Here is a 26,732-nt window from a genome sequence, read left to right as displayed (position 1 = left end):
ACTGAGCTGTGTTCACAAAAAAAAAAAGCGGAAACTGAATATTGAATTTTCGTTATTTTCGTCAGTGCGATCGATCATCGATCAGTGTGAATTAAGATGCTTTGATATGTCGTATTACACAACTAACGAGTAAATATTGTACTCCTGATCCGATTCAAGTTAAAGGATTCCGGTATTCCGGTAACCTATGGCTCATGTAACCGTGTATCACATTGAGCAGTTATGCGGGTTGGTCTTTGTGCTGGGTTATTATTAAAGAGACATACCGGTTCGTCTTTGTGCTTTGTCGTTTTGTAACAGACATGCGGGTTAATCCTTGTATTGGGTCGTTTTGTAACAGGCATGCGGGTTAGTCCATACGGTAATCCTTGTGCTGGGTCTCTATGTAAGAGACTAACGGGTTAGTCCTTGTGCTTGGTCGTTTTGTAACAGACATGTGGGTTAGTCCTTGTGGTGGGTCGTTTTGTAACAGGCATGCGGGTTAGTCCTTGTGGAGGGTCATTTTGTAACAGACATGCGGGTTAGTCCTTGTGCTTGGTCGTTTTTTAACAGACATACGGGTTAATCCTTGTATTGGGTCGTTTTGTAACAGACATGCGGGTTAGTCCATACGGTTAATCCTTGTGCTGGGTCTCTATGTAAGAGACTAACGGGTAAGTCCTTGTGCTGGGTCTCTATGTAAGAGACTAACGGGTAAGTCCTTGTGGTGGGTCGTTTTGTAACAGACATGCGGGCTAATCCTTGTATTAGGTCGCTATGTAACTGACCTGCGGGTTAGTCCTTGTGGTGGGTCGTTTTGTAACAGACATGCGGGTTAGTCCATACGGCTAGTCCTTGTGCTAGGTCGTTATGTAACAGACATGTGGGCTATACTATCACAGAAGTTCCAATAAATGATAAAATTGACCTTTGGAACACATGATCTGATTCCAATTAAAAGGAATCCGGTATTTTTCATAATACAATTTATGGCACATGTAACCGTGTATCACTTCAATTTGACATGGTTGTTGGACCTTGTGTGAGGGCCACTATATAACCGACAAGCCAATTGGTCCGGGACTAGTATCCAAATATAACTGACATGCTGGTTGGTCCATCTGAGCCACCACCATGTTACCGGCATGCTATTCAATCCGTGTCTGTGTTTGTTTGAGGGGGGGCAGTATAACCGATATTCTGTGACTTGTCTAGGGCCGTATGCTGGTCGGTCAGTGTGAAGGGAAACCTACTACCATCTGATTGATGCTAATTCAATTAAATCGCTAGATGCCATGCCTTACGGAATCTGAACATGAATGCTGACAGTAAAATGTCGTGAAGTTCCATTAGTGCGTTATTCCAAGGCGACTAAGATCGCTTTGTGCCATCTTTTTCAGTCGTCGCTCACAGAAAAGAAACTGATGGAATATTGTCAGATAGGTAACATAGGGAACATGACTTTGATTTGCATACAGGGACACATTCAGAAAATTTTGGTTTATTTAATCAATAATAAAACATATTTTGAAGAATTTTAATTTCAATAAGAAAGATTTTATCGTTATCTTACGACAAAAGTTGCTATTTTGGAAGCAATTCATACATATTTGAATCAGTTGTAAAGGAAATACAATACAAAGTTATATTGCTTATATCTCGAGTTTTCCTCATATCATTTATGTACAGGAAACCTTTTCAAATTCCATAGGCACAACACAATATACAGTTTGTATTATATAACCGGGCCTTTTATCGTATGTTGTGTTATGCGAACGACGCCGGTATGGCGGGTGACATTTATCTGACAGAGCGCGGCAATAAACTTCAGTCAGTCTATTCTGACGGCGGATGTTATTAAAGGTCGATCGTATTCAAGTGAAAATGTTTTACCATCAGAGAATGCTGAAGGGTATGACAAGTAATAGTGTTACCATCACAGATATAACAAAACGTCTGATAACGATACAAAGTAAGAGGGAAAAGTAAACTCCTGTTTTAGGTCGGATACCATTATACATACACATAAACAAAATTAATTATTTAAATTCTAATGTCAATATTTCATAATTACATGGTCCAAAAGGTTGCGTACCTCGATGGGTTATTTTTTAAACAACGGGGACAAAACACCATTTTCGAACCCCTATACTGTCAAACGAAAGAATGTGTCTGGGTTTTATTGCTTTTTTTTCGAACTTGGTCGCCGACGACAGTGGAAACAATGTAGAGAGAGCAGCTGCCAGACAGACGATTAAAGGACATATATCAAAGGCAACAACAGGAATTATCATCAACGGGTATCTTTACTTTCAAAAAAGGGCTGCATAGCATTTACAATATAAGGAGGGAACAGGAGGCATAGCCCAATATCGACACACATTGGTAAGGGAAAATCTGTGAAAATGTCGACACACAGTAAAAGGAATACCAGTATGTCGACACACGATGAAAGTCATACCATAACATCACCACACAGAAAAAGGCATACCATCACGTCAACAAACAGTAGAGGTGTACGACAACGTCAAAAAACAGTAGAGGTATACGACAACGTCAACAAACAGTAGAGGTATACGACAACGTAGAGGTGTACGACAACGTCAACAAACAGTAGAGGTGTACAACAACGTCAACAAGTAGTAGAGGTGTACGACAACGTCAACAAACAGTAGAGGTATACGACAACGTCAACAAACAGTAGAGGTGTACGACGACGTCAACAAACAGTAGAGGTATACGACAACGTCAACAAACAGTAGAGGTATACGACAACGTCAACAAGTAGTAGAGGTGTACGACAACGTCAACAAACAGTAGAGGTATACGACAACGTCAACAAACAGTAGAGGTGTACGACGACGTCAACAAATAGTAGAGGTATACGACAACGTCAACAAACAGTAGATGTGTACGACAACGTCAACAAACAGTAGATATATACGACAACGTCAACAAACAGTAGAGGTATACGACATCGTCAACAAACAGTAGAGGTATACGACATCGTCAACACACAGTAGAGGTATACGACAACGTCAACAAACAGTAGAGGTATACGACATCGTCAACAAACAGTAGAGGTATACGACATCGTCAACAAACAGTAGAGGTATACGACAACGTCAACAAACAGTAGAGGTATACGACAACGTCAACAAGTAGTAGAGGTGTACGACAACGTCAACAAACAGTAGAGGTATACGACAACGTCAACAAACAGTAGAGGTGTACGACGACGTCAACAAATAGTAGAGGTATACGACAACGTCAACAAACAGTAGATGTGTACGACAACGTCAACAAACAGTAGATATATACGACAACGTCAACAAACAGTAGATATGTACGACAACGTCAACAAACAGTACAGGTGTACGACAACGTCAACAAACAGTAGATATATACGACAACGTCAACAAACAGTAGAGGTATACGACAACGTCAACAAACAGTAGAGGTGTACGACAACGTCAACAAACAGTAGATGTGTACGACAACGTCAACAAACAGTAGAGGTATGCGACAACGTCAACAAACAGTAGAGGTATGCGACAACGTCAACAAACAGTAGAGGTATACGACAACGTCAACAAACAGTAGAGGTGTACGACAACGTCAACAAACAGTAGAAGTGTACGACAACGTCAACAAACAGTAGAGGTATACGACAACGTCAACAAACAGTAGAGGTATACGACAACGTCAACAAAGAGTAGAGGTGTACGACAACGTCAACAAACAGTAGAGGTGTACGACAACGTCAACAAACAGTAGAGGTATACGACAACGTCAACAAACAGTAGAGGTGTACGACGACGTCAACAAACAGTAGAGGTGTACGACAACGTCAACAAACAGTAGAGGTATACGACAACGTCAACAAACAGTAGAGGTGTACGACAACGACAACAAACAGTAGAGGTGTACGACAACGTCAACAAACAGTAGAGGTATACGACTACGTCAACAAACAGTAGAGGTGTACGAAAACGTCAACAAACAGGAGGGGTGTACGACAACGTCAACAAACAGTAGGGGTGTACGACAACGTCAACAAACAGTAGAGGTATACGACAACGTCAACAAACAGTAGAGGTGTACGACAACGTCAACAACCAGTAGAGGTATACGACAACGTCAAGAAACAGTAGAGGTGTACGACAACGACAACAAACAGTAGAGGTATACGACAACGTCAACAAACAGTAGAGGTGTACGACAACGTCAACAAACAGTAGAGGTGTACGACAACGTCAACAAACAGTAGAGGTGTACGACAACGTCAACAAACAGTAGAGATATACGACAACGTCAACACACAGTAGAGGTATACGACAACGTCAGCAAACAGTAGAGGTGTACGACAACGTCAACAAACAGTAGAGCTATACGACAACGTCAACAAACAGTGAAAACACCATTCTTGGAAATACATACTACTTCGACGCTACATCGGAAAATCCTGAGTAGAAATGGATGTGTTGAGAAAAAACAGAAAGCTCGAAGATAATATAACATTTTTAAATGGTTTCCTTTAGGGTGTATAGCGTTGTCATTTATAAATATAGAATATATCACACTTATTTCTCGATGTCCTCTAGATGTCGATTGTATAGCCGTACATATTTAGTAATTGAGTATAGCTTACTCACACTAAATATGGTTGTATATATATAGCAGTGCCTCCAGTGACTGTATGGACTATGCCTTCCAACTTGTTGTGGTTTGTCTTTGTTCTTAATATGTCTATCTAGTTTTAGCGTATTTGAATTCAGAAATTTACCCAATAGACTATTAATGATTATCGTGCGACAGGTGTGTTTTTTGCTTCCGATATTTAACATAAATATCAATCTCATAAAACCATCAGGAATATACGACCGCTATTACTGTAGCCCTGCATTATTCTTTTTTCCTTTTCAAAAAAGATAGATGTAACGAAAGATTCAAAGCACGTATCTTTTACCTTAAATGTCATGTTATATATTCTGATTGTGGCATATACATGTTGGTGAATAACGACATGTCTGGTTAATTCAGACTGATTTCCCTTAAGAGAACTTTCCCTTTCTCGATAATGGTATACCTGCTTCTCCTACCCACGCGGTGTTTCGCATATGATTTAAGAGAAAAATAGTTTCTCCTAATACCACGATAACTATGATAAATGGTAACTACTTAATGTAAAAAAACCAGTTACACATTTTCTATTATCAAATGCCTTTATTTCATCGATTGGGTGTCAGATTTTCTGCTTTTATTTGTTTTCTTGTTGCATTTTGTTAACTAAAGCGTAGCGTACCCACCGAATTTCCAGAAATCATAGCATGAGAAAAATATATCAAATCCTATAAATAACAGAAGTCCGTCGTCTTTACCAGGTACATCATGTGTGTCCCCAGTCATTTAATGGTAGACACATATTGTATCCTGTTGTGCGTAGCTCATTCGACGTACCGAAAACATGCCTGAGATAAGTACAACATGCCTGGACAATCCTAATAAAAGATAAATGTATGTTACTCATGACTAGAAACTGTCTAGACAGCAACGCACACAAACTTTTACGATAAATATGTGATGTTTTACCGCACGCTCGTCTGTTTGGTTGACCTGTGGGCTAATAGAATCTTTTCCTGCCTTGAGGATATGACAAAGTATCCAAAACAAGAGGGTAAATTCTATCCTGGAATTATATCCTTAAATTGAAATGCTCGCGTCTATTTTCTCCACATGTCATGGGAACATATCAAGGGTGAATAAAACAAATGAAAAATCTTTAAATCAGACATTCATTTCTATATTGTTTACTTCAGATCTTGTTGATATATATATCTATGTGTGTGATTTTTAATGAAGCATTAATTTAGATATTTATTAAAATCTTGGGAAATATAGCTTCCGGTCAAGTAGGTCATCGAGTACAATCATCGAATTTTGTCTTTACCAAATCGGTGAAATGGAGAAAGATACAAGTCAATCGTGTAGCATTAGATATCTTAGATAAAACATTTTTTTTCTAGTTAAATGATTCCAGTTTGTTTCATTAAAATGTGTTTTATGATATGATTCAAAGAGTTCATCTATTCATGAGTTCTTAGTTGGGACACCGATACCTTTGAATTTCTTCATGCATTCATAGATTATCTCAATGATACCTACACATGTACATTTTGTACGTATACCTGTTCGATTTTCTGACATTTCTTTTCTTGAAGTATTTGTCTGATAATGATTTTGTTATCTAATAAGTAACTTATTTTTAAGGCTTACACTATGAAAAGGAATTCTATCGTTTTAATTTCTATTTGAAAAAAAGCAAAACAAGTAATGAAGAAAAATCCAGACTTGCAGCAATTTATTGTGTCCCCATTTCTGATAATGGTCATACTGTAATAGTAACAGAGACGAATATATAGAATACATATGCTGACCTATTAAATACAACGATATTTTTACGAAGAGCATTTCCAACATTGGCGATAAAAGACATGTTTTATCGTATTATTCTGATTGATAAAAGTAAACTTCGTTTTACTGGACCGTGCGATGGTCATGGATCTGATTACAATGACTTTCCATCACAAATAGATTATGGATTACCCTATATCAGCTACCTTCATCTCGTTGCTAGGCATCAGTATGGTTCAATAAATCAAACAAAGCACAGCGGACGATTAGCTAATGAGCAAGAGAAAACGATTATATGAGGCCATTTTAAGTACATGTGTACAGTAGTCATTATAGGCAGAAGTTCCATATACCGTCTATATTACCTTAAACACAAAGATTGTCCGTCAGTTTGTAAAAATATGTCTAAGAATGCGTATACCATCATGTTGACTAGTTAAGGAGTCAATTGTTCCGAATAGCATTAATATGTTATATATCAGATAGGAATAAAATCTGTATTACCGAATATCAAAAATGAATTTCGTCCTTTCCAATGTAAAATAACAGTGGAAAGTTTCGATTTCTTTTGAAGGAAAAGGCAATAGGAATGTAATGTGATAACAAACAAAAAACAGTCAACTGCAAATTTACTTAAAAATGTATCGAATATCGGAATTGGGGCTCCTCGGATGTGGATCACATTCATAGAGTTCCGAGTGTAATTGTTGATTGTTTGTCAAGACAGTAAGAAACATTTCAAATATTAACTTAATTGTATTGGTTACGTGACTGCAAAGGAAGTTTCGGTCGGTAGAAATGCCTGTTTTAGCGGGAATGCATTATTTGAAAATATGAATTCAAATACTAACACTAGCTTTTTTTTTAAGATTTTTGAGCATTGCTTGTAGGACAACATGCCAACTTTCAGAAATGCCGGATCATTTAGCTAGAAATCACTAACGTGCATAAACAGATATACAATATTTGTGTATCTATTCTATGCGCGTGCATCAGATTGTTTTATTATGTCAGTACCGTAGTTTATCTACTTGCTATGGTGATATCTCGATTAACACCCATTTGAAATGGGTGTAAAATAGACACACTAATGAATTCAGCCCCATTAGATAGGAATTTGTTGATCGGTACATTACCGGTGATAATTAATGTATCACATAGCCAAGTGTCAAGGACTCGTCAATAATCGTGATTAAGTCAAAAATTAGAGTATCTAGGAAACCCAAAATTCTGTCTTAAAAAAACTTCCAATATAAAAACAACCTTGAAACATTCTGCTTGTTATAAATGTGATGTCTTTTTTTATTTAAAGAGCGTCTTTATCAAGAAAGCTGAATATAGATTTGCTTGGTGACGTATCATACAAACATCCATTTTAGTAGCTAATGTATTAAGCAGTTGTTAAGCCTCAGAATCCAGACAATAAATACGTCTTCTGTATTGTCCACGTCCCTCAGGAGAAACCTTAGAGAATAGATCAAGGACCATCAGATCCATACCGTATAGATTTTCCACGGGCAAAGGCTAATTCCCGCTGTCGAAATTTCCATGTCCATGTACATATGAATCGGACATTGAATTATTGCCGTCATAAATACACTGGCCTACCAGACTGGAACGTTTCCATCATCTGAGGAAGCTGTAAATTTATCAGTCCAGGATACGCGTCCAGACAGACATACCCCTGCGGTCACAACAGGGTTAACTATCGACTCATAGCCCATTACCTTATTATCGCCTCCGCTTGAGGGTGAATGTTCTTAGTTTTGCTATTCAGGATTTTACAAAAATGAAGAGTTCTCAGTGGAATTAATATGTATTATATACATGGTACATGTAAATGACTAACTGTTGCTGTCGTACACCACAAACACGGATCAGCTACTGTCCTTTGTGATATAGTGGTACTGTTGTATTTTAGATATTTGCTTTTTCGTCACTGAAATAAATAAGCATTATTTTAAACTTATAGAGAACGGGCGTTAAAAGTCATAAATCAGTGCTCTCTGAACATTGCATTTCCGAATAACATAGGTTTTGTTTGCGAAGTTAATTGATTTCACTCCTTTTATTTGATTGCATTAAAATTGGTAAAAAGCATGAATATACCGCAATTCTCTGTCGCTGTCAACAAGACAACGGTCAAATATAAAATGTTAACGGACACTCTGTAAAAATATTAGATGTAAACGGACATTCTGGAAAAAAGACAGGGAGAATAAAACCCGATTTTCCAAACTATACATTATTTACTTGCTTAATTAATGAAAACTATACTTCCAAGATCACGGTAGTCAATGTACAATAGGTGATGTGCTATTTATCATAGCGTGGTCTAGACATTATTTAATTTGATTGTTTTTTAAATATGTACAAATTGATTAGACACAAGCTAAATTAAACAAGTGTAACAAGTGTTAAATCAGACTGAACAAACAAGGCTCGATGTCATGCAAGAAAAAGAAATATTCTTGTTGTTTAAATTGAGTAGAAATATGAAATGAAAAAAAATACATATATCTACTTATACCTTGTGTTACCGAATATGTTATCTGTACCTTATCCTATAAGAATACTACCTCCCAACATTTACCTATACGTTTTCCTGTAAGAGTACTATCTCCCAACATTTACCTTTACCTGTACCTTATCCTATAAGAATACTACCTCCCAACATTTACCTATACCTGTACCCTATCCTGAAAGGGTTGTACCTCCCAACATTTACCTATACCTGTACCTTATCCTGAAAGGGTACTACCTCCCAAAATTAACCTTTACTTGTACCTTATCCTGTAAGAGTACTTTCCTACAACATTTACTTATCCCTTTACCTTAATTCTATAAGGGAACATCATTCTCACAACATTAACCTATACCTGTACATTTTCCTGTAAGGTTACATCATTCTCCCAACATTTACCTTTACCTGTACCTTATGCTGTAAGGCCTATAATGGTATATATAACCTAAATGCTCTACATTTACCTATACCTGTACCATGACACCTGAGTGAGGTGGCATCATTGGCGCTCTACCTAATCAGTACCTGTATAACTCCCGGTTCTTATCTCAAACTCACCTGTGTATTTAAACCTTATAATCCTAGGATAAGTTATAAATAGACTAGGCTGACAATGAGATCCATTGTCAATCTGTCAAGATATTATGGCCTACTTACTATCCTCATCAACCTCATCTTGTACGTATTGATCAGGACTTGTGTGTCTCAAGTACGGTTAGCTTCACTTCAGCACGTGCTAATTGTCTATATTGAATTGTTTACACGGCAGATACGATTTGGTGTACGGATTTAGAACAAAATATAAGAGTGCAAACACGTTATATTGGTGAAATCATCTCTATTATCTAAATCAATGGATGCATTTACAATGGTGGTACTACTAAATGAGGTTTTGTTAATTTCAAGTGTAAAATACAAGAATACCCTATTGATTTACGTGGCGCCTGGTTCTAATATATCTCAGGTGATCGTTTAATGTCATTACAAATACAGTAGCTTTTTCTCTTCAGAATAGTGTTCGCCAGAAAAAATCTGATACAGACTAACATATTGTAATAACTATTTAGGAGATTATTATGAATTAACTATGTGTAAAACTAGGAACAATTCAGCGGTAGAATTCAGCAGGAGATCACTTAAGCCGTGGGTTCGTGTGACGGTTTTTCTGAGCTCTGTGGTCATGATCTTAGATTAATTTAACGGAAATGCCATGCTCTTAATTAAACTCATGCCTTAAACATGCCAAAATTAAATTAGAATAAAAAGAATTTAAAAAAATCAATTGAAATTCCAAGCATACATGCGTGAGACAATTAATCATCTCTCGTGCACGGAAAAGGAAACCTGTTGGTCCCAATCAGCGTCTTGGTGACAATTATACATGGTCCACTACAGGAAGCTCAATGTAGCATAAAGACTGCAGGCTTCAATTTAATTTCATCATAGTTAAGATAATTTTTAAAATCATTAAAGCTATCAATATGACTAAATTTTATTTTAAGATTATTTTATAATATCAATCAGACAAATATCAATTGATGAGAAAGCTGCATTATGTTTTGTTAAGGTTACTGTATGTATTCTATTTCCAGGGTGTGGTGTCAAATAAGTAGCAAAATACACCACATAGTCAAACATTTATTAATAAATACTATCGTAGTGTATCCAATGACGAGATAATAGTGTGTTTAATTACACTTCAGTGTTGTGTGTAATGAATGAGGTCATGTGTTTGGTGAGGTCAGGTGTGGAGCACAGGCGCTTGCATAGAAAATATGACTTTCATTTTTTTTTTATATGACAGTGGTATGTGTAATCTGTTAAGTACACAGATTACACATACCACTGTCAAAAAAAATGAAAATAACATTTTCTATGCAAGCGCCTGTGGTGTGGAGCGCTATGTTGTTTATGCGGGTAAGGCGTTGTCGTGTAGTGCTTAACAGTGGAGCGATGTATTGTTGTTTCTAATGGTAAGGCACTTTGTTGTTGTTTCTAATGGTAAGGCACTTTGTTGTTGTTTCTAATGGTAAGGCACTTTGTTGTTGTTTCTAATGGTACGGCACTTTGTTGTTGTTTCTAATGGTAAGGCACTTTGTTGTTGTTTCTAATGGTAAGGCACTTTGTTGTTTCTAATGGTAAGGCACTTTGTTGTTGTTTCTAATGGTAAGGCACTTTGTTGTTTCTAATGGTAAGGCACTTTGTTGTTGTTTCTAATGGTAAGGCACTTTGTTGTTGTTTCTAATGGTAAGGCACTTTGTTGTTGTTTCTAATGGTAAGGCACTTTGTTGTTGTTTCTAATGGTAAGGCACTTTGTTGTTTCTAATGGTAAGGCACTTTGTTGTTGTTTCTAATGGTAAGGCACTTTGTTGTTGTTTCTAACGGTAAGGCACTTTGTTGTTGTTTCTAATGGTAAGGCACTTTGTTGTTGTTTCTAATGGTAAGGCACTTTGTTGTTGTTTCTAATGGTAAGGCACTTTGTTGTTGTTTCTAATGGTAAGGCACTTTGTTTTTGTTTCCTATGGTAAGTCACTTTGTTGTTGTTTCTAATGGTAAGGCACTTTGTTTTTGTTTCCTATGGTAAGGCACTTTGTTGTTGTTTCTAATGGTAAGGCACTTTGTTGTTGTTTCTAATGGTAAGGCACTTTGTTGTTGTTTCTAATGGTAAGGCACTTTGTTTTTGTTTCCTGTGGTAAGGCACTTTGTTTTTGTTTCCTATGGTAAGTCACTTCATGGTACCGTTAAGCAGTTGACGTTATGTTGTCGTTTCTGATGGCAAGGTATTGTCGTGTAGTACTTAACAGTGGAACGCTATGTTGTTTCTGATGGTGCGGAACTGTCTTGCAGTCTATGCTAGTGGTATACTGCTGTTTTCTTCATAACAGAGGATGACATTTACGTGTGTATGAGAACAGGTCAATTTTGTGTTGTCCATTTCAATGGGACGCTGATTTGTTGATATCAGCGGGGCACATTGTTGTTATGATGGGAAAAACTGTGGTTTTGCGAATGGCACAAATGTGGTTGTGTTTGCTGGGTTAGATTATAATTGAATAGAAGTACACCGACTGCCATTAAAGCTCAGGGTTTTTTTCTCTAAACATTTTGTAGACATACATGTGAATATAATACCAAAATAAAATTGAGAGTGTTTGTCAATTTATTAAATGACTAAAATGTCCAGAACACCACTGGACATCTCAAAATATTTTTTTTTTTTAATTGTTAAACCTATCATAATCATGTACAATCTTAATCATTATTTTTTTTTTTTAATCTTTGCCGAACCAAAAAAAGGTCACAAAAAAGCCAAAAAAAGGTCACAAGAAGCCAGCGTCCTAAGTACTGTAGTTTGAGACGTTAGATAGCACCAGTACCTTGCCAGATATAGGAAATCCTATCCCTTCGGTAACGCGCTATACTAAACCTATAGTAGTATAGTAGAACCTTCAATAGCCTATGATATGACACTGCGGTGTCGTTCATATTAGAAATATAAGTAGCATTTAGTAGATCGATAAATGAAGATACGATATTGTTAATTATATGGCTATGTAGGAAATCTACAGATTGAGCCCTACATCGATAAAATGATGTTGCTACTGTTGAAATAAAAATACATCCTTGTTTTGAGCAATTGATTCACTGACGTTGATATGAATACATAACAATGGTTTGTTCTGTTAAAGGGATCATTTGCATACGGAATGTATATTCGTGATGAATGTGTATGTACACGTATTAATGTCAACTTGTAGTAAAAGCTGTTTGTATTAAAACTTGTTCACAAAAGAAGTGTAGAGAGGGAAATATATCAGGAATAATGACAAGCATCCTTTTGATTTTTTCAGCGGCACTCAGCTTCATGGCAGCCATGTGGATGGTTTCCCTGACTAGAGGTAGGAATGCTTGTCTGTCACTTCCATTTCCTAACAAATACATATAGGTATGTTTAAAGTACATAAATGTATCTATAGCACAAGTACATGTACCTAGCACATTACTTCTAGAATTTATGATGGAAGTAATTGACAGGATTTGATCAATCTTGTAGTAGGTATTGATTGTCCTACAGTAAAATGTGGCATCATGAGTGTAAATTATAAGCCTTCTTAGGGGGTCCTTCTTCTCTTTCCGTTTCTCAACCGATATGTAATCAGATTAAACTGTTGTTTGTGTTTTATCTCTCTACCTTATTTCTCCAAACATATAGGAGTCTCATTCAAAAACTCTAGAATTAAATTTTTGGTTTTGAATAAGTATTTCATTTTTTTTTTCTAAAAAAAAGGTTCTAGAAAATGTTCGTCATAAAAGCAAGGAACATCAACATGATAACGAAAGCATAATTCCAAATAAAAATCGATAAAATGAGACGAGTGCAACGTATAAAAAATCTATATTTGCATTGAGAAAATAAATGAAGATAACACCCAGGTGTTCCGCAAGAGCAAGCGTCTTCTGCCTCATCGACGACTTCTTCAATACAAACATAGATACGGGAAACACCCCTTTTTAAAATGGGATTAATGGTGTTGAGATTGGAACAATTGGGCAATCAACCAATATTGATCATGTCTGGCTTCATATCGTAAAAAAAATATAACATTATAAACTAAGTACATAATTTCGACCCTAAAACTGCCCCATATTCTTCATCCACCTGCATCTTTCGAAACCTTTTCTTGTTAATTTCTCCGTTAGAAGTATACATGTGTCACGGGAATCGTCATACAGGGAACACGATTACAGAATCAACTGAGACATTTAAACACCGTGTGTAGGAAGCAGTGATGTAATAAAATATGTGTTCATTTAATTCCTAGATATACAAACTATATGAAAATAATTCAGAAAAATTTTCAGACATTTCTTTTTTATGTTCACAGTTAATTCCGGCGACGTGAGCGAATATTACTACGCACCTCTTGCATACGGTTCAGCTAGTTCCGGTTGTGAGATGACACTTCAAGCGTACCCTAATGTCGCAGATGGACAAGCACTGTATATAACTATGTCTACTAGATACAACGAAACCTATACAGACGACACAAACCTAACACTGGACTCTTCCGTGATGTATAGATCATCTCGTATTTTATCACGTGGTATGTACTTAACCTTTCTTGAACTTATATTTTGTTAGAGATAAGAAGCTTCATCAATCGGTGATGACGTCACTAAAAAGCATTATCTGGTGCTGCGAGAAATCCAAAGTATCAAGAGTACGAATCATACAAATAGATGCATACAAATATCTAAATTCAGATTGGTAGGTAAAGTATCCGTGCTGATTTAAAAGGAAAACAAATTGGTGATATGTTTATCAGAATGATTTAAAAGGAACACATATAGGTAGGTAAGTTAACCAGGATAAGTTAAAAGGAACAAATATTGGTAGGTACGTTAACCAGGATGATTTAAAAGTAGGTACGCTAACAAGGATGATTTTAAAGTAGGTACGCTAACCAGAATAGTTTTAAAAATAAGTATGTCATTGACCAGGATGCGTTTTAATGAACACACATTGTCGATACACTAACCAGGATGGTTTAAAAGGAACACAGATTGGTAGGTACAATAACAAGGATGATTATCCTTGTTATTGTACCTACCAATTAGGTACCAATTACTCGCTTGAAACATATAGTTTTTCCAAGTATTCCTGATGTTGGTGATAATATTGAAGTCACAGAAAGGGAATATTCCATATAGAATAAACTACATTAATTTCTCCCTATAACCGGCAGCATCTACCTATTAGCGATTGATCACAGCGTGTTCTCGGACTTTTCAATAATTATGACCGTATGCCTTTATGCAAAGGTTGTTAATTGAAAGAAGTTATAATAGTGTCGCCTTACTTAGGTGATTACCAGTGGTATGCTGCCATGTTCGCTTAATTACTATGCATATTGGGATTTCGCGTGATCTAGTCAGCTTTCATTACACGGAAAAGATTTTTTTCTTTGAAATTAAACCGAAAAAAGTTTTAATTACGAGTTTCTTTACGGTATAAATGCAGGCATGTTGCACAAGGATGTTCTGCGATACCAATTGTTGGACGCTATATCATAGCAATAAAAATAATATGAACATGTTGACTTTAATCGGACAAGGTTTTACACAGGCTGCTAGCCAATGTTTCCTCTTATCCTGTAGACTTTCTTTCGGAATGCAATTCTACGTATACTTATCAAGGAAAGCCGCTAGACCTAATAGATTACCAAGCTCATTGAACCGAACTATTATATGTAAAGATCCAATCCAGTCCGAAACACAATCTCGTTACATCTTCGCATTGCGTATGTATAGTTGATATAAGTCGTGTCAAAGGCTACACAAGGTCAAGGACAGTCATTTCCGGTGTTAAGCCGCTCAGGAAGACTTTTCTGATAACATATTTAATACAGAAAGAATCAATGAAATATTCGTCTGCTTATTCGAATTATAAGATGGCAATGTATCAATATAAATTAATTTTGTCTGCTAGATACTCGGATTATAAACGGAACGTATTAACTACCCGAGAAGGATATTGCGTCAGATAGCCGTTTCAGAGCGCAGGTGCTATTTTCGCCGATATCAGATACTGGGCAATTAGGGATATGTTGGTGAATGTCTAGCAAGTTAGGTTTCATCCGGTGATCGCTCTGTCCTAATATCATACATACAGTAGAGCTTTCACTGTGAAAGAAATACTGATACCGTATAAGTCAAATGTCAATATCATTACTGATTTTACATTCAAAAATTAAGACACTAATTCGCAGTGATGATGGTTTTTTATATTATTTTCTATTTATTTATTTTTTTAATAATGAAATGTGTCGAAAGTATAATATATTGTAGTTTGTAGTAAAACAAATTTTCATATAAATTGTCTGCTCTGCTATGTAATGCGCCAATATCATAAATATAGCAATATCATTGTAATAACAACACTACTGTGACGTAAAATTAAATGATATCGCGCAATTGTCTCTGTAGAATATCTTCCCTTTTATATTAACACAATTACATTGTACATTGTAAGATACCATTATTTGCTGAGGTTTATAGCGTATATTGACTAAGTTTACAAGTCCATATTGGCAGGTTATCACTAGATTTTTACATTTTTACACAAACTAATAGTATATATATATATATATATATATTTTCTATTCTTTGTCTTTGCGATCCATTTGTTGATCATTTGCATAGAGCGATTATTCTTTAAGCACATGATATACATTGATAAGTATTCCTTGCAACAACAATAATTTATATTCCAACAATATGTCATTACTGAACTACAGTGTCTTACCATCATAAACAACACCGCGTCCCACTTTCATCAACAGGATGACGTGATACTTTGATATCATAGGTACTTTTGAAAAATAACCAATGTTGTTTACTGCTTACGATAAATATTCATTTCTGTGGTTGATAGACAACAATAGATCATGTTTTTTGTTTGTAATAATACTCATTTTTGTTATCAATCAAAAATAATACATAATGATTTGTGTGTGTGAAAGATAACAATATTATTTCTATTTCTCTTGCTGATTTATAACAAAAAACATTGTTGCATTTGACCTATGACGATAAATAAGCATTTGTGTTGTTGATGGACAACACTCAATATTCCATCATGCTGTTGATTGATAACAATTATAATCATGTCTGTTGTTGATTGATATCAACTATAACCATTTCTGTTGTTGATTGATAATAATTATAATCATGTCTGTTGTTGATTGATAATGATAAATAATACCTTCTGTTGTTGATTGGTTGCAAGTAAAAATAGTTTGTGTTCTTGATTGATAACAATTATTAATCGGTTGTGTTATTGATTGGTAATAGTTATAATTATTTCTGTTTTTAATAGATAATAATAATTAACCATTTCTGCTGTAAGTTGATAACAATAAAAATCATTTATGTTGTTGATTGATATAACAATAAATAACCATTTCTGCTGTAAGTTGATAAATAAAAATAATCATTTATGTTGTTGATTGATAACATTGAATAATAGAGTTTTTTTGTTGATTGATAACTAAATATAATCTTTTTAGCTGTTGATTGATAATAATAAAAATTATTTATGTTGTTCATAGATAACAATAGTAATAATTCATGGTACAAAAACATTATCAGCTCTAATATGGATATAGCAGTCATGATGTTCAATGAGCTGATAGGATATACAGATATCTACAGCTCCTAATTCAGAAATATGAATTTATTTGAATGTATTGCTGTTGGCAGTTTTTTCCATTTTTTTCTTCTTTTTTTTCTTTTTTTTTTATGGATGGTGAATGGTGTGACATGTATATGATACTTTTTCTTCACTGTAAACTCACATATACGCATAAATATAATCAAAATCAAATATAAGGTAGGAGGTTCCCATCAGTATTACTGTTGGTCTTATCATAGGATTCTAAGAAGTGAGTTGTGTCCATATATTAATGATAATTGATAACATATTCTACTTTGGTTGCTTAGCCTAGAAGATGTTCAACAGAGTCGGTTGTCCATTTGTAATTCGAATAGTGCCAATGATATAAGGAAATAAAATAACGTCGAAACCTACTCAGGTTGTAATCCCGAAATCGTCCTGTTTACCGATATATAAAAAAAAAAACATCGTTACTCTTGTCGCTGCAGTTCTCTCGCGTATTTAATTTGGTGTTCTAATTACTAAGATGGTAAACGAACCATCTAACTAGTACTATCGATAATCTCCGAAGCATTCTAAAATAGATTGTACCAGTCAACCTCGGCATCAACTGTAACAGCAAGGGTCAAATAGACAAATGCTGGGTACGACACCGCCGAGGTAGTAAATTTTAAAGATAAGGGTTACAACAGGGACAGCTAGTCGGTGTTGGTGTCATCATTGATCCGGGAACACCGAGTATAATATCCGATTCAGTATGGAGATCATATAAGTATTCCCACTTATGACGGCATTCAATGTGATGCACCAGAGCCATGCTTTCCCCTGGACAGCAACGATAATTATCCAAGCCCGACTAAGACGGGTTTTTTTTCGCTATTTATTCGGTGATTTAGAGGTCAATTGTTTCTAAACTGTGTCTGTGATCTGGCCTTCTCCCATTTCAGCAGTCAGATTACGGATTCAAAGTCGTATATCGGACAAAATATAACGATCTTCCGAGTGATGCAAATACCACTAGGGCATCACAACCGACCTACTTTCCAGGCTCTGGAGCATCTCACATGACATGCTTTGTAAGGCGTCGAGTCGTCCCACGCGACCTGTTTTGTAAGGCGCCGAGGCGTCTCACACGACCTGCTATGTAAAACGCCGAGGCGCCTCACACCACCTGCTTTGCTACGTGCCGGGTATTTGACATTAAAACCATTTCTTACAGTCGAGAGATATATTTCATGTTCATACTCAGCTGCTTATTCTTCAATAACTATCCGTCTTACTTGCATTTTGTTCAAATCAATGCAGGTTACTAAACCATATGTTGGAGGAAGTGTTTTACAATGTGAAGTTTATCCTCTTAGGTTTATTTTCTCAATGCATTCGAAGCTTTAATCGTGAATGCATTGGTTGATTGCCTTTGCGTTGCGTATGGGAGGTCGTTTTCTCCGGATAAAAAAAAAACAGGAAACATTCCACTAGTCAATAATATCCCTTTACTGGTCATTGGTGGTACATGTTACTTTGGCAGTGTTTAATTCGAACGATCGGATTCAATTTAACAGTTGTATTGACCACCGAAATATGACGAACTGATTTTATTTTTTATTTCTTTTCTGTACTTTTGTTATCGGTAAGTAAAGACAGATTAATGCACAATATCTTCTTTTTTTCAGTTCACCGATTCACATCAGACGCTCGCCCTAATATGCAGATCTTGTCAGACAAGGGTGATGTCATGTATATCCCATCATCACATCAACGTGCGACATCTTATTTGCTTCTGCTAGACGACGCAAGTCAACACGGCGAACAAGGTGTTTATTTAGTGGGGATGAACGATAATACAACAGTCAATGTATATATGAATACTAACGTCTCTTCGAATACTTCCATGGAGATGGTCGCCTCTATGCAATTCAACAATTACGACACGGTATTGTTGAACTCTACGTATACACTCGATGGTGTCCGAATGAACAGCAGCCAGTGTTTTGGTATCGTTGTAATGTCAGGTGATGCAGGGGAGCCACTGCAATTTCAGTACAGACTTTACGTGGGAACGACTTCCATCCACCAACTCTATGGGTCATGAGTTCCACATCATGTCGCCGTCAAACGACACTGTCCACATATGTAAATTTATAGGTGAGTTTAATCCGATACGCAGCGAAAATATATATATATATATGCAACTTGTTAAGCGGAACTCATGATATTCGGCAATGTTTGATAGATATGCGCCGGTTAATATCAAGCAATGTTGTAAATGAAACGAAAGGCAGGGAATCACAATTTAACGAGTAATCTTAATATTATTGCATCTGAATTCAGGTGAAATTTACCCTTTTTTAATGTTACATTAGCTTTACTGTCTTACATTTAAGTCGTAAATTGCGATGGCTTCTAGGCTCTGTATATCCATGTTTTCTCTTGTATTGACTACGTTATAAATATCAACCGATGTTGAGCTTGATTGTTGCTTAATCCAACGTCGTCACATAAGGATAATTTACATGTGAAATGGTCCGAGAAGTAACATTGATCCTCTATTGATTGCTCTTTCACGGTGAAATGCGACTGTCTTCATCTAAACCATGCTGTCGTCCATTCATTTAACACCCGAGTTGATGAAGAAATTCATGTGAACGGTCCCGGATACCTTTGAAGTCATTTATGACATTCACATACATGCATGTCACCTTGTGAAATAAATTGTGTCAATCCGGTCATAATTGTTAGGAGACATTGCTTGGCAACCATTCCTTGTCAACGAATGTCACCAAAACAGTATACCAATCCTATTACTATGTTTACTAATTCTAAATCGATATGCATGGTGTAAATACTTCCCAGGCCCACGACACTAGCCAAACAGCACATAAAGAATGGATCAGAACAATGGACGTTTATTGTCATAACATGAAGTCTTTTTAAATAATGTCGGTACAATGCAAAAAAGGCCGGCACTAACACAAGGCTTTCATTATTTGAAATCAAAATAAAAGAAGCAGGAAATTATCATGTTGATAAGGAAATAAATTTAATATAATACACGAATTGTCGTTATGTGCTAAAATAACCTATAGGAATGTAATGAATCACGCTCATTGACTATTCAGACGAAATATATGGATTTTTATACGATTACATAATTAATTATTTCGTTATCTCCTAGTGTCCGTTTTTGGTCATATTGAGTCGGAAAACATAACATGTTTAAGTGGAAATAATTTCCGTTAAAGCTTGTATTACCCTTACACGACTATATATAGCTCGAATCTATTGGAAACACTGGAGAAAAGGCTTTCCGCTTTTATTCTTGTCTTTAAGCCTGTCTTCTTTATGTTACTGAATAGATTTGTAAATGTCGAGTAAATATGTGACCAGAAAGTAAATTTAGAATACATGAAAATAGAAAAAAAATGGTACAAACATAATGGACATTAAGCTTTATCAACATTTTATTAATCCCTACTATTTTCATTGGTTAAAATGTTATCCAATGGTATTAAGTAGTTAAGGAGATGCTGCCATTGGTAGACTCGATCATCCGATATTTGATGCCACTCTGTGAGCTGATTCAGAATTTATTAAAAGCAACCTACACTTGTATATCAAAACATCTATTTTGATCTGACAAACAAATGATATTGATTGAAAAGTCTTGTTGTCATTTGAAATGGTTGATACGCTGTATGAATTCCCGTTTGGTGGTCAAGTGACGTCGTCATATACATGAAGATGTGCAATATATTCGTACTGTCAACATATATAAAAAGGGTAAACAGTGGTGGTAGATCATTGTCCACTCTCCCCATCTTTGACTTCGATTTACATTCTTTACCATATTCGGGATTTCCTTTCCCGTTTTACTTCATGAATAGTTTCGTTTACTTTATAGTATGGACTCATAATCATAAATTCCATGCATTTCATGAGAAATGGTTATTAAAAAATCGAGAAAAGTGGGGAAATATGAACAAAACTCTAGGTTTGCATGGTGATTCTTGAAATGAACAAGGTGTTCCAGTAGGGTGAGCGTCTTATGCGTTCTTGACGACACCTATCAAATGTAAAAAGTAAATGATATCATGATTTCGACCATGAACCTTTTTTGGTCTTCATCAACCTACATCTCTCGAAACCTTGTTTTGTTAAATTCTCCTTCTTCGTAAAATCATGATAATAATCCCTCTCCCCCGACTATCCAATCAAGTGACACATGTGACACTAAAGGCTGCTAATATTCCTAGCTAGAAATGGAACTTTTGGGAAATTGAATTCATGATGAGCGGCTAATGTTAAAGAAATCGTTTTATCATTGATTTCAAGTTCTAGAATGTATCGCCATCAACATGATCAATACACTTTTTTTGTTTTAAGATGGCACATCGTCAATATACCTATAAACAACTTGAAGTACTTTGAAAGGTCTCTGATACCTGTTCCGATGAACTCTTGAACAAATCAGCTTTGTATGCAAACAAATCGTCCCACACAGGGGTAAAGTTTGATCCCACGGGTATGCCAACAGTCTGTTCGAAGATCTGGTTATCAAACTCAACAAAGATGTTGACGGTCAGAAATTCAATTATTCTCGCTTTTACGTCTTCGTTGTATTTTCAATGGACCCTAGTCGTACTTTTAGCGCAAAATACTCCCGTATAGTTAACATCAATGAACTTTTAGTGCCCGTTCACCTTTCTTGGAAAACACTCAATATTTTGTTAGAGGAAATATTGGTTAGATTTTATCTTAACCAAGATTGATTAAATGCATTAGATGTAATAGATTAATTAAATGCCTTAGATGTAATTGCTAGACTTACAGAAACATGGCGTAACCTTAGTTGTTTCAGAGGCATAATGATCTAACTTTTGGGGCGTTAAAAGAAGTATACAATACTTTTAAAATCCTAAATCTATTCACATTCCATATCAAAATTAGTAATTGTTTGGATGTACAATTGATGCGTTTGAGTATTTTTTAATGGTTTTGTCGATTCGTATTAAATCCGATTTGAAGCTTAGTAGTAATTAACAAAACATATGCTAAACCATTCTGGAAACTGCACAATAGAATATGTCACAATACTAAAAAAAGAACTTGTAATTCTTGTTTTTCTCAATGCGTTCAAGATAAGAGCATATAAACTGAACTGCATTAGTATAAATGTTTTTTTGTTTTTTGTTTTGGTTTGTTTTTTGTTTTAGTTTTTGTTTTTTTTGTTTTGTTTTTATTTCATTTTTTTTTTTTAAGTTTGGTATATATATTTCATATTTGAGATCAAGATTGTAAATTATATAAAATACCTAGTACCCTAGAAGGAAAATAACATTGGTCACAATGAAACATAACAGGCATCAAACTCGCCAGGGATTATGTACCGCAAGACTGATTTCCGATTAAATTATTTGATTGGCCAGATCTTCACAACCTGCATCTTTCGAACCCAAATCAGATGGTATTTTCACTGTTATCATTCTATTTGGAGCACGTCCTTGGTAACGAATCACTGTGACATTGTATACCGTAAGGTTAGATCTGTGTAATGTTTACTGTACATTCGTCCCTGAAAGTAGTATAGTAAAAAATATCTACCAACGGAACTTCCCGTGAAAATGTATACAAAACGTGAATCAGTCTCAACAAAATCAGAGAGAGAGAGAGAGAGAGAGAGAGAGAGAGAGAGAGAGAGAGAGAGAGAGAGAGAGAGAGAGAGAGAGAAATAATTGTACTGAAGCCGTATTTGTGGCACATGCGGGTACTGATAGTTCCGGGAAAGTACATGTATGTTGAGTGTGTATATATACCACCAACTATCAAGTGGGAATTGAAAAAAGTTTACCACATTGTAAACAAATTATGCCTGTATCTTAGATTAGTATTAGGTGGTGTGGATGACTCTAAACTCATGACGCCGAAAATTAAACGACACGGTTTTATCATCTGGGCCTACTTCTCTCCCTAGATTCGAAAATTTTCATTCAAACAGATTTTATGAACGAAAATAAATTATACATCATGAACACCAAAACAATCAATGAGTATTTTTTTAACACTTTAACTATTATTGCTGAAGTGTTTTGAGTGATTAGTAGATATGTATCTGTGATAAAAACCTATGAAGTGGTGTTCCATGTATGTGAGGATTATCTACTGCTCAAGAGAGAAGTTAATGAAAGCAGAAAAATACAGATGTGTAAATACAAACAATATCATACCAAATCTTCAAAACCTTTACCGAAATAGTTTTAATTGTACTCGGCAGGTATTTATTTATGTTATTACAACATCGAAAGCCAAGTTATCAGTGGTAGGTCCTCCTAATATTAATATTCAAGTTAATATAACACTTAATTGATCAAGATTATCCTATATGTGTATGGTGTATATGTCGGTAATGTCGATTGTACTAATAAAGCTGATAATCCTTTATGGATAAAGCAAGCGGAATACGTCCGGCTAGATCATTGCTTATAGACTGATTGATTATTGTAATTGTTTTGAAAGACGTGTCCACAATGTCAGCATGAACAGTACATCGCTTTTCACAAACCCTCTACAGCACAACGTCTTGTATAAACCCACTGCGACACAACGACCACAAAAACCCTCTACTCCACAACGTCTTTTACAAACCCTCTACAGCACAACGTCTTGTACAAACCCTCTACTGCACAACGTCTTGTACAAACCCTCTGCAGCACAACGTCTTGTACAAACCCTCTACTACACAACGTCTTGTACAAACCCTCTACAGCACAACGTCATGTATAAACCCACTGCAACACAACGACTACAAAAACCCTCTACTGCACAGCGTCTTGTACAAACCCTCTACAGCACAACTTCTTGTACAAACCCTCTACAGCACAACGTCTTGTACAAATCCTCTACTGCTCAACGTCTTGTACAAACCCTCTACAGCACAACGTCGACTTGTACAACCACTCTACAGCACAACGTCTTACAAAAACCCTTAACAGCATGACGACTTACAAAACCCTCTATAACCCAACGTCTTACAAAAACCTACTAAAGCACGACATCTAAGAAAAACCCTCTATAACACAACGTCTTACAAAAACCTACTAAAGTACGACGTCTAACAATAACCCTCTACAGTACAATGTCTGACACAAACCTACTACAGCACAATGTCTTACACAAACTCTCTAAAGTACAACGTCTAACAAAAGCCCTCTACAGTACAACATCTTACACAAACCCTCTACAGCATAACGTCCTGTACCAACTCTCTACAGCACAATATATTAGACAAACTCTCTACAGTGATCGATTATATGAAAATTCCAAAATACAACCTACCCATCGAGTGAACTTCGAATTTGGTCAAATGTAACTAGATTTGTTACATGTACGATTATCCATCCAAGAAATCAATCTGTGTTAACTGCATATTGGTTGCATGTATTGGTTGCATGTACTTTTTGATGAACTTATCTGAGTGTATTTGAATTTCGATTGGATAAGTTCGTTGACTTTCTTTATAATGTCAATTACTGGTCCTACTGTTTTAAATTACTACATTGATGATATGTGCGATACAATTAAGTCTGTGAAGATGACGTTGATTAAAGGTTGTTTGAAGCTTTTATAAATCATCTACGTAAGTACATGGGCTGAACGGTTTTAATGACAGTACTAGTTTTGTATGTTTTAATTCCCAAGGGTACACACATCCAATCTCTATTGAAATTAAATGCTGTTTAATAGATATTATCTATTATGTAACCAATTGTTGTAGTGCAGATCTAAAAGTATAATTAATACTCAGCTTTGACTACTGCTCATTCATTGGATATGAATACTCGTATCTATACGAAAATGTATAAAACGTAATTAGAAAAAAACACATTTTGCAAAATTGCAATGCTTTAAGGACTCATACAACGACCAACCGTAATTGAATTTCGTGGTTTTGTTGACTTTTTTCAGAGAATCATGATGCTGGTAATTTATATACTTAATATCATCCTGTGTATTGACGGCATTTGTAATCAAATTTCGATCTAAAATTGCTCAGGAGATAGAAAACCTGAAGATTCCTTTTTTTGTACATTGTTTAGTGTTTCCATACTTTTTATTAACATCCGTTAAATAATGCCTTCCCTGACGTCAGTGTCACTTGTGTTTAATGTACCCAGTTCACATACATTATATACATAGTTGACATATCCATTTTCTGTGATATAATCAAAATACATAATTGATAGCATATAATACATAGAATGTACTTGAAACACTTGAATACTTGAAACAGGACTGGAATGCCTACGGCAATTCCCCCAGGGCGTATTGATTTGTGACGTATGTTGAACACGTGTAAAAGGAAAACGGTACATCGATCGCGGAAATAACCCCCAGCGTATAGATTACCTATCGAAATTGCTAGATTAAAACCCGCGGAAATGCCCGGGTTTACAGTAATCAGATTTTTGTTTTACTAAGCTCGCATGATAGAAGGACTCAATATTCCACAGGTATGGGTAACATCTAATATTGTTAATAAACCAAAACATATTCAATATGTATAAGATACTTATCCGTGATAAAATATTACCTAAGGTTGGCACACTAGATATCAATTAGTTTAACATTTCTTTTTTTCCTATTTTCTAATCATTTTCATTTTTTTCTTTTTCTTTTTAATCTACAATTGTAATCTTGATTTTGTCTAATGTATTCGGATATGAAAAATGTTGTAGGAAAATAAACTTTCTGCTTACTTGTTTGTAATTCAAACCGTCTAAGTTATTATTCTCATTAATTTGATGATTATCAAATAAACCCCAGAAGCCGAAACCGAAATAACTGCAAAATGTCACTGTTTAAGACATATACGAAATGGGAGGCGTTTGTTATTTTCTATCAAGATCCCTTACAATACCTGGCGGTTATATGACTGAACAACATAAAAGACCCGCCATATACATTCTCTTATCAACTTGGGTAAATGGGACGTTTCTCCCTCAGGAACGTTACCATGACAGATATGTTTCTTCAGCTTCATAACAAACATAAACTGTCTCGGGCAGGAACCAAACGTATTACCTCGTATCTTATCAAGTTTAAGTTTACAGATATCGATGGATCTGTTATTGGTCCTTCTCTAAAGTAAGTTGCGAAATTAAGGCAATCCTAAGTAGCATTGATAGGTAATGAGCATTACCCCTCATTGAACCCCACTTGTTGTTGGATGACTCTATAACGGGATGTTATGCATGATAATCTGCACGATAATCAAAACATATTCTCAACCTAAAATTAATAATGATATTATTTAATTAGAATGAACGCATAATGCAAACCATGGCGTCCCTTGTAATTTTCAGATCAAATAGACTTTATCATTTTATACCCAATTACAATTAACGTACATGTGTTGTAAAAAGGATTTCATCACTTATTTCGAATGCTTTTAATTCATACTTATATTATGAAAAAAATATTTTATACCGGATTCCGAGGTCTCCACAATAGACAAATCAGCACTGATACATGTAACAGATAAAAGTAAAACGGAAATTTACTGAAAAAATAACCTAATGTGTCAACTCGTTAACCGCGTTTAACCGGATATTGTCCTGATGATGAAATATAATGCTAGTTTCT

The 26,732-nt window shown here is 35.5% G+C and overlaps 1 protein-coding gene across 1 annotated transcript in view; it reads left to right on the top strand.

Annotated features, from left to right (window-relative positions):
• Positions 1-26,732, top strand: part of LOC117336376 — a 35,910-nt gene that overhangs the window by 6,573 nt on the left and 2,605 nt on the right. The window contains exons 2-4 of the mRNA XM_033896882.1: positions 12,769-12,816; positions 13,804-14,022; positions 18,767-19,238. Of these exons, the coding sequence (XP_033752773.1) occupies positions 19,109-19,238 (130 nt within the window). The 5' untranslated portion in view covers positions 12,769-12,816; positions 13,804-14,022; positions 18,767-19,108. The remainder of the gene's footprint in view (positions 1-12,768; positions 12,817-13,803; positions 14,023-18,766; positions 19,239-26,732) is intronic.

The sequence above is a fragment of the Pecten maximus genome, chromosome 10 (genome assembly GCF_902652985.1).
Source record: "Pecten maximus chromosome 10, xPecMax1.1, whole genome shotgun sequence".
Lineage (NCBI taxonomy): Eukaryota > Metazoa > Mollusca > Bivalvia > Pectinida > Pectinidae > Pecten > Pecten maximus.
This window is presented reverse-complemented; position numbering and strand designations above follow the sequence as displayed.